Source organism: Mustela nigripes, chromosome 13 (assembly GCF_022355385.1).
Source record: "Mustela nigripes isolate SB6536 chromosome 13, MUSNIG.SB6536, whole genome shotgun sequence".
NCBI lineage: Eukaryota > Metazoa > Chordata > Mammalia > Carnivora > Mustelidae > Mustela > Mustela nigripes.
In genome coordinates, this window is record NC_081569.1 from 44,551,893 (window position 1) to 44,561,563 (window position 9,671).

General features: G+C 47.4%; 1 protein-coding gene across 8 annotated transcripts in view; it reads left to right on the forward strand.

Moving 5' to 3' along the window:
- Positions 1-7,483, forward strand: part of ANKDD1A (ankyrin repeat and death domain containing 1A) — a 43,171-nt gene extending 35,688 nt beyond the window's left edge. For 6 of the 8 annotated variants that reach the window (XM_059372254.1, XM_059372255.1, XM_059372259.1 and 3 more), the window contains 2 exons: positions 2,277-2,481; positions 4,586-5,398. In XM_059372254.1, coding sequence (XP_059228237.1) covers positions 2,277-2,481; positions 4,586-5,364 — 984 coding nt within the window. In that variant the 3' untranslated portion in view covers positions 5,365-5,398. Of the gene's footprint in view, positions 1-2,276; positions 2,482-4,585; positions 5,399-5,995 lie in introns of those variants that run through there. The other 2 variants (XM_059372257.1, XM_059372260.1) reach the window with 2 other exon arrangements.
- Positions 7,484-9,671: the final 2,188 nt, after the last annotated feature.

Consider the following 9,671-nt stretch of genomic DNA (forward strand, 5'->3'; position numbering starts at 1 on the left):
GTGCCTGGGTGGTTCAGTTGGTTAAGTGTCTGCCTTCCGCTGACAAGATCCCAAGATCCTGGGATGGAGTCCCTTCTCGGGAATCCCTGCTCAGCCGGAAGTCTGCTTCTTCCTTTCCCTCTATCCCCACTCATGCATGTGCTCTCTCCCTTCCTTGCTTACTCTTTTAAATAAAAAATAAATAAATAAAATAAAATAAATCAAATAAATCTAGTTTTCCTTAAACTTTTAAATTCACTTTGTAAATCTTACTCCATTTACACAACTGGTATTTTTTAGGAATCGTGGGAATTTCCATTTTCTAGGAAGGCTTTTGATTAATGTTTGGGCCCATGTTTAAAAATTAACTATCTTAAACAATTTAAGCGACGGATTAAATCTGATAGATTTTTTTTTTAAAGCACTTTGCTTCCTTAGTTTTTCTTTCTTTCTTTCTTTTCTTTTTCTTTCTTTTTTTTTTTTTTAGAGAGAGGGAGGTGGGGGAAGAGGAAGAGAGAGAATCCCAAGCAGACCACGAGGTTCGATCCCACACCCTAAGATTATGACCTGAGCTCAAATCAAGAGTGGACATTTAACTGACTGAGCCACCCAGATGCCCCCTAAATTCTTTTTTTAATATTTTATTTATTTATTTGACAGACCGAGATCACAAGTAGGCAGAGAGGAAGGTAGTGAGGAGTGGGTGGGGAAGCAGGCTCCCTGCTGAGCAGAGAGACCAATGTGGGGCTCCATCCCAGGACCCTGGGATCATGACTTGAGCCTGAAGGTAGAGGCTTTAGCCCACTGAGCCACCCAGGCACCCCAGGTGCCCCCTAAATTCTTAAATTATCCCAGTAAATCCAGTAAATTAAACCTATAAAGTGAATCTCAAATATCTTAAACATTCCAATATTATTTGCAAACTTAGCTTCTCCTGTACCGCTCATAAAAATCACTATTTCAAAATCAGTAACAAATTTCAATACGAATCATAAGATATTCTCTTTCATGGGCATATTAGATTCTCAGAAACATTACAGCCCCTTTTCATACAGCAGGTTACTCCTAACTGTGACCCCAAAATATTAATACCAAGGGTTTGATGAACTGATTCCTCTATATTGATTCTAACACCTCAGACTTGAAAAGTTCTCTATGCTAAGGCATCTGGGCAGTTAGAATCACAAACCTCCCTCCTACCCGCAGGCTAATTCAATTAGAATCACTGGTGTGGGGACCAAGCATCCTAGTTTTGTTTTGTTTATTAGATTTTATTCTTTATTTTTATTTTAAGATTTTATTTATTTAACAGAGAGAGAGAGAGAGATCGTAAGTAGACAGAGGCAGACAGAGAGAGAGGGGGAAGCAGGCTCCCCGGTGAGCAGAGAGCCCAGTGCAGGGCTCCATCCCAGGACCCCGGGACCACGACCTGAGCTGAAGGCAGAGGCCTTAACCCACTGAGCCACCCAGGTGCCCCTATATTTTATTTTTTAAATTAATCTCGATACCCAGCATGAGGCTCAAACTTATACCCCCACGATCAAGAGTCGCATGCTCCACAAAATGAGCCAGCCAGGTGTCCCAGGAGTCAGTGGTTCTTAAAGCTCTCAGATGATCCCATGCACAGATGCAGCCAGGAACCCTGCTGAGGAACCTCCCCAGGAGACAGCCAGTCTCCCGGGTCATCGAGTCACTGGCCACTGTTGACCAGGATATAAGATTTGCAGCTACAGATGCCAGAACCCACCTGAGCTTTTTTAAGAACTATAACTCTACCCATGTCCTTTAGAGGGGCTTATTAAGGCTTTTGTGGGGTTAACTTAGGCTATCACATAATTCTTTTGTAACTTCTCATTTTATCACCTGCTTTGCATAGAAAGAATTCTGTAAGCCCGTCTTTACTACTTGTTGGGATTCAGGAAATCTAGTTAGTGCCTTATCCTTGGTTTGGCTTGACTGGTGTTAGCCACAGCCGCCGAGTCTGCTTGCGCTTGTGTAACAAAAACCCAGAGAAAAAAGAGGAATTGGGAAGGCTTCCCGTAAGAGGTGGCATGTGGGTGATCTTTGGACTGTGACAGTGGAGTTGAGGGACAGGCAGGTGAGAAAAGGAATTCTGGACAGAGGAACAGTGTGAGCTGCTGGGGTTCCTAAAGTCAAAGCAAGACACAGAGCAAGAAACCCGAGTAGCACACACCCAGCCCTGAGATGCTGCTAGGGCCCCTCCAAACTCCCACGGGAGAGCCTAGTAGGGATTTCCCCCCAAAATGGCAGCTGCACTTTTGGGATCTGCTCCACAGGATCACCCCTTGCGCAAGGACCCCAAGGATCCCTATAGGAAGAACTTGACCTTTAAGCAGGACCATCTGCAGGAAAGGCAGCAATTCCACTCTGTGCTGTGGCGACTGGCCTCCAGGGACCTGCGGCCTCATGAGTGGAAGAAGCTGGCGTATTGCTGGGAGTTCACTGAGGCCCACGTCCATGCCATCGAGCAGCAGTGGACAGGTACCACCCTGCCTCTCCCTACCCCAAAGTGACCAGTGGGTGGTGGTGGTGGGGGCACTGGATATTCGGTTTTCTGTGTTTCTGGGGGGAAAGCCCGTGCAACCCACAGCCTGACTACAGTAAGCCACATGCCATCACCAACACCCCACATGGCTCTCCATTCTTCCAGGCCTTTGCTCAGGCCATGCCCTCTGCCTCTCCCTCCCCACTGACCTGTGAACTTCACATTCTTCATGAGTTAGGCCAAGCTGATACCCATCATTCACACACCAAACGAAAGTCACTCCCTATAAAAAGGAGAGGACCAGATCTTGCCACCATCATTTAGTATCTGTTTGGAAATGTTGGCGCAGAGCTCCTGGGTGGCTCAGTCGGTTAAATGTCTGCCTTCAGCGCAGGTCCTGGGCCTGGGGTCCCGGGATCTGGGATTGAGCCCTGAGTTGGGCTTCCCACTCAGCTGGGAGTCTGCTTCTCGTCTCCCTTTGCCCCTCCCCGCGTCATGCTCACTTGGTCTCTCTCTCAAGTTAAAAAAAAAAAAAGTTGCTCCTGGTACTAGGACAGAAAACAGAAACAGAAATAAGGACTGTAAATATTGAAAGGAAGAGAGAAATATATTACTGCTATAATCATGCACAGGAAGTCCAGTAAACTGAAAAACTCAATAAAATAATGCAGTGAAATGGCTAAATATGATAAAATATACAGACACCATAGTATTTCTGTGTACCATCAATAGGTGGGGAGGATATATAGAGGTATTTTGGAAAAGTTATTCCATTTGCAATAGTTTCTAAAAAGAAATATGAATGGCATATGAGTAAAACAATAAACATTAGTTCAACTATAAACAAGACTTGGGTAGGTGGAATGACAGTCTATATTCCTGGCTAGAGGTGTCAGGTAGACATCGATTTCTCCCGAATTAGTTTAAAATTTTGATTTTTTAAAAGATTTATCTATTTTACAAGGAGAACAAGTGGCAGGGGCAGAGGGATAGGGAGAGATAACCCAAGCAGATTCCTCACTGAGCTCGGAGCCCAACATGGGGCTTAATCCCACAACCCAGAGATCCTGGCTCCAAGATCATAACCCCGAGATCATGATCCAGAGCTGGATGCTTAACTGACTGAGCCACCCAGGCTCCCCTGACTCAGGTTTAATCACATCAAGATAAGAGGTTTTTGAAACTTGACTAAAAGATTCTAGAGTTCTCTTGAAAGAATCAAGAGGGAATGATTAAAGATTTTATTTACTTGAGAGAGAGAGAGCATGTAGGAGAGAGCACAGGAGAGAGAGCGTGAGCTGAGGTTGGGGGGGACAGAGGGGAAGGGAGAAACAGACTCCCTGCTGAGCAGGGAGCCTGACTTGGAACTCGATTCCAGGACCCCAGACCATGACCTGAGGTGAAGGCAGACGACGGTTAACCGACTGAGCCACCAGGCACACCGAAGAGGGAATAGTGAAGGGAAGGGAAAAGTGAAGAGGGTCTAATCCAAACAGACTCAACCTGTTATAAAGCTCAAATAATTAGCATAGAGAGATACTGGACAGAAAAATATGCACACCAGTTAGTGGAACAGAGCAGGGATAAGAACTTCCAGAGAGGATAAAGGAGCACGCCTAAATAATGGGGCTGAGGGCAAGGGATAGTGAATAAAGGGGCCAAATGAAGCCACTATGCCAAAGGCAGCACCATGAGGAAATGCCTGTTGATGGCCCAGAGGGGGCCAGAAAGTCCGAGCACGTGGTGGACTGACCTGGCCCCAGTGGCTGGGAGAGGAGACCTACCTAGTCACAGAGTGGAGTAAAAAGCTCACCCCCTCCTCCCACACCGCAGAGTGTGGACAGTTATTTTCAAACGTGGCCGTACATTGGAATTACCTGGGAAGGCTTAACACCACTCACTGCTCAAGCTGCACCCAGACCTAAGTAGGTTGGAATCTCTCGGGGTAGGTGGGTGGGGAATGGCACCCAGGTGTCAGTATTTTTTGGAAGGCTTCCCGGGGGTTTCTAGTGAGCACTTACAGCTGAGAACCACTGGTGTAGGGGAAAGAACATGGCCACCTCTGTCTTGCACTAAGCGGATTTCTCATCTGTAAAATAGGAGCACTGGCGGGCAAGGCACAGGTTACTGTGAGTAGCCAGAGAAGCAGGAATAGTCCCGTGCATCATGGGATCACAACAAGGAGTGCCAAATCTGTCTTCAGAGCGACACCAACACGATGCATGGTGGATGCTCAGGAGAAAGCCTGCAGCTGGGGAAGTTCTAAAGTCCTCAACACAAAATTTCCGCCCCCACCCCCTCTGAGCCTGTCCTGTCCCTCCTCTCCCCATCTCTGGGCTGAGCTCCACTGGAGCTTAGAGAAGGGCCTGGCTCTCTCCTACCTGGCATGTGCAGGAGGTGGTGCAGGGCAGCCAAGTGGGGGCTTGGTTGGCTCCTTCTCTTTCTCCCCTCATGGTCGTCAGGCAGCAAGAGCTACCAGGAGCATGGCCACCGGATGCTACTCATCTGGCTGCATGGCGTGGCCACCGCTGGTGAGAATCCTGGCAAAGCACTGTTTGAAGGCCTCGTGGCCATTGGCAGGAGGAACCTGGCTGGTAAGTGTCCCTAGCTCTGGGCAGCACTACCCCCCAGAATGTGACAGAGCCCCCGGAGGTCTGCTCAGAACACAGTGCAGGGGTGCTGGCTCTGAACCTTCCGGATTCCTGGTCCTAGCCTTGTCCACTGGAATTCAGGCAGAGCCCTGGGCAAACCAGTGCCTCCCAGGCCCCCATCTCCCCATCCGCGCCGTCAGCGTGCTGGCTCAAATCATGCCTGCAACCTTCACAGCCACAAACCCACCGATGCTATCATCTCTTACTCTCTGGCCCTCTGTACTTTGATTTTTTTTTTTTCCTAATTTGGAATAAGGCTGGAACAGCCTGCAGACCTTTTTCACAAACAGTAAGACATATGGGCCAGAACTGGCTTAACAGGAGTTCCAACAGTCGATCTGGTCAAATAAATAAAATTTCTGAGACCATCACAACCTTTGGAGCCTGTCCATTCTACATGCTTGGTTTGAGATTCTGAGCACCCTGTGGAACTATCAGGCAAGCAAGATAGAACATTCAGTACTAAAAACAAAATCAGCTCACAATGAAAGAGCTGTAAATGCCGTAATGGCCGCTGGTGTGGTGCACTATGGGGCGACTCTAGGACGGGGTATCAGGCAGTCAGCAGTAGTAATGAAGGCAGTAACAGTGAAAACAGGGTTGGCATGTCCTAGAGAGGAGAAAGGAGAGCCCCCTGTGTGGTGGGTAACTCACAGCAGCTGTGGGCAAGGTGGAAAAACAATCATGGCCTGGGGTGTCGGGGGGGAGAGGAGTTAGGGACGACTTTTTCTTTTTCCAAAATGTTCTTAAATATCTATCTTCTTTTAGCACAAACACTGGCAGTCAATTAAAACATAAAACTAGCCCTGTGAGGCAGCGCGTAGGCAACATGAAGCAATAGGATTCCTCTCTCTTGCAGAAAGCATCAGGAAGAAAGCAAATGCTGACCTGGGGACCCCCAGCAGGTGCACGGCCATGTAACCAGAGGGGCCCGACTTTCAGGGGCATGGGGCCTCAGAATGGGAGCCACTAAACAGAAGAGGACCACCACGAGGGCTTTAAAAAAAAAAAAAAATCACAGTTAACAGACCTCCAGCTGCTTGTACTGAACCGCACAGCCGAGCAGGAGCAGCGGGCACGGCTTATAATCTTTCACAAGGGCTGGACCGGGGCCAGCTTGGGTTCTGCAGGTAATCTCTTCCCACAGGTATGGTTCTTTACAGCTCTTGGAGCCTCACAGCAGTCTCCTGAGATGCAAGGGGCATCTTTTCAGAGAGGACACTAAGGCCCGGATGGATAAAGCAGCTAGTCCAGCTGTTGAGGTCGGGGGCCAAACCCCGCATTCCTGTCTCTCCAACCATCACAAAATGGACTGCCCTTCGCTCATTCACTAGCTTTTCATGAACACCACGCTTATTCCACAGCTCTGTTTCTATCGTCCCCAATCGTGTTCCAGGAGGCACACGCTCTTTTTTTCTGTTTTAGAGGTTTTTTTTCATTTAAAATTTTTATTTTGAAATCCTTTCAGACCTAACAAAAAACACTGCAGAACCAGTACAAAGAATTTCTGAAAACACTTCACAATGCAGCTTCCCCAAATGTTAACATCTTAATCACAGCATAATTTTCAAAACCAGAAAGTGAACACTGATACCACACTCTTAACTCCTCCTCAGACCTGATTCCTATTTTGTCAGTTGAGCCATTCATGTCTTTTTCTGGACCAGGATCCAGTCCAGGAACACGCCTTACATTAAATTGTTGTTGTAAGGACCTATATAGCCAGAGTGACTCCATCTTGGTTAAAAGCCATTTTGTTGTTTGTACAGTAAAACTTAAACTGACCCTGCTCCCTCTCCCCAGAGAAACTTACTTAGAAGCAAGTCTGGGAAACCAGTAAAATATGGTCAGCTAGTTCCTAATAACAGAGCCCAGAATACAAGGCCAGGTTGGCCGGTTCCTGATAACCCAGAATACAAGGACGAGTTGTAAGGTGGAGACATCCAATCAGTAAGAAACACACATACTTTTTCCCTAACCACTAAAGAATGTAAACCCCGCCACTTGGGCGCCAACCTTGAGCACCAATTCTGACCAGAGTAATAGGTTAGTTCAAACAGCTACTATAGGGTAAATTGCAATTCAATTGGCCACCTGCATGTGACCTAACATGAGTACAATCTCATTGGCCACCTATGTGTGGCCAGACTTTTGCTCTATAAAAGGTAGTCTGGGGGGTGCCTGGGTGGCTCAGTGGGTTAAGCCTCTGCCTTCGGCTCAGGTCATGATCCCAGGGTCCTGGGATTGAGCCCCACATGGGGCTTTCTGCTCAGCAGGGAGCCTGCTTCTCCCTCTCTATCTGCCTGCTTCTCTGCCTACTTCTGCCTACTTGTGATTTCTCTCTCTGTCAAATAAAATAAAATAAATATATACATATATTTAAAAAAAAAAAAAAGGTAGTCTGTAAGATGGGGAGGGGTCGCCCTCTTTGGAGGCAGCTCTGACTGGTCAGTCAGTCAATTCGTGAGCCTGTAAGCTGGGGGTGGTCACTCTCTTCAGAGACGGCCCTGACATCTGATTTCTAATGCTTAGCACAGAATAGAGCTGTGCATAACTTTCACCTTGTCTCAGTCTCATTCCGCTGACCAATCAGTCTAATTTCTAATACTTATCATAAAACAAAGCTTTAAATAACTTTCACTTTGTCTCAGTCTTGTTTTGTTTAATAACGGACCTAACAGTTGTCTTAGTTTTACTAGCCCTATCTAGGGGGTCACCTCTCCGGAGAAGGAGGGTCTAGCAGAACTTTCTGCGGTAATGGGAGTATTCCAGATCTGGGCTATTCAATGTTTACTCCTAACCAGCCACATGTGGCTGTTGGGTACTTGAAGTGTGGCTAGTGGGCCTGAGGAACCGAATGTGTAGTTTAATTTTAATGACCAGAAATTTAAATAGGCCTCTGTGGCAAGGGACAAGCATACTGGGCAGCCCAGCTGGTCCGGAGCTTTGCTCTCGGGTGCCAGGCCAGCACAGGCTGCCCTGTGGCTCGGCCACACTGGTGAGAGCGGGGCACCCCAAAGATTCGACTCAGGAAGCCTCGCCAGGGTTTCACAGGTGTGGGGAATTATCTGCGCAGGGCAATAGCTTGGAAGTTTTGCCTCCAAGCACTTTCTAACTGGTGCTCTCTCACATGTGGCACAGCTCGCTGAGGCCAGTTTAGGAGCCCATGTCTAAGAAAAACTCCCCACAGATCTACCCGCTGGGCCTGAGTCCTGGGGAGGAGGCAGGATAAAAGCTGTTAGAGCTGAAAGGGGCTTCAGCTGTCACACAGGGCCAGTGAGAACTCCCAGTAGTACAATGCTCTGAAAGGCAGCTGCCATTCTATCTGCCCAAATGACAAATGCATTTGCCCTCTGACCCAGCAATCCCACCAGGAGGAATTTATCCTACAGATAAACCTGCAAACACTATACCAACACAAATGCGAAAAAATGTAGCAGAAACTGTGCTGTGCAGAGGGATGCATGGGAACTCTGTGCTTTCTGCTCAGTTTTTTTAACTGTTCCTATTAATAATTTTTAAAAACCACCTAGAACTTATGAAAAGCAAGAAAAGGCAGCTTTGAAACCAACCTGTTTCACATGCAGTAACCTGTAGGCCTGAGGCTTCAGCGTTCACAGCCAGATTCAGACCACCCCCCTCCACCACCCCTTGCAGCATGCAGACCTCCGTGCCCTTCCTCTGCATATGTTGTGGTTTTGTTCTTTTGTTTTTCATTTTCTTAAGTAGGCTCTACGCCTACAGTGGGGCTTGAACTCATGACCCTGAGATCAAGACCTTGGTTGAGATCAAAAGTCGGAGGTGCAACTGACTGAACCATCCAGGCGCCCCCGGCATATACTTTGTCAAGGGGGAAGAACCTTCTCTTCCATTTATTCCATTTAGGAAATGTATTTGTACCACATGGGACTTAGACCATTTATGTGGATGAATTCTGCAAAATGAATTTTGTATTTTTTCAAGACAAAAAAGCAAGTTCTAAAATAAAATTGAAATGTTGAAACTCATCTTTCACATTCAAGATCTGTTTCTTTTGTTTGGGAGACATATGGCAAAATTTCAAGTCAGACAAGCTGATGTGGATTGGTTCTGTATAACCACACTCACCATGGCCGGTCAATATTTATTGAGTGTCTTCTGTGCCAGATGGTTTGCTGGGAGTCAGGATGCAGAGCGGAGTAGCCACAGTTCCTGCCCTCTGGAAGCTTGTGATGTGCAGTGGGAGTGTGGGGGGCAGGGGGAGCTGGAATACCAATAAGGTACCATCATGTGGTTGGTGTGATGATGGGTGTGTTCAGAGAAACGGATTTGTTCTTCCTCGGGAAAGGTAAAGAGGAAGGGGAGCAAGGTCCAAGAAGCTCACAAAGACAGAAGTGGGGAAAGCACATTCCAAGCAAGAAGCACTGTCTGTGCAATGGTATGGTGGTGAGGGGATGTATCTATTTGGGGAGTGGTGTGGTTGGGACACCGGAAGCATGGAAGGAGGAGGACAGATGAGCTGGAGGGGCAGGAGGGCCCCTGCTCTTTCAGGCTTT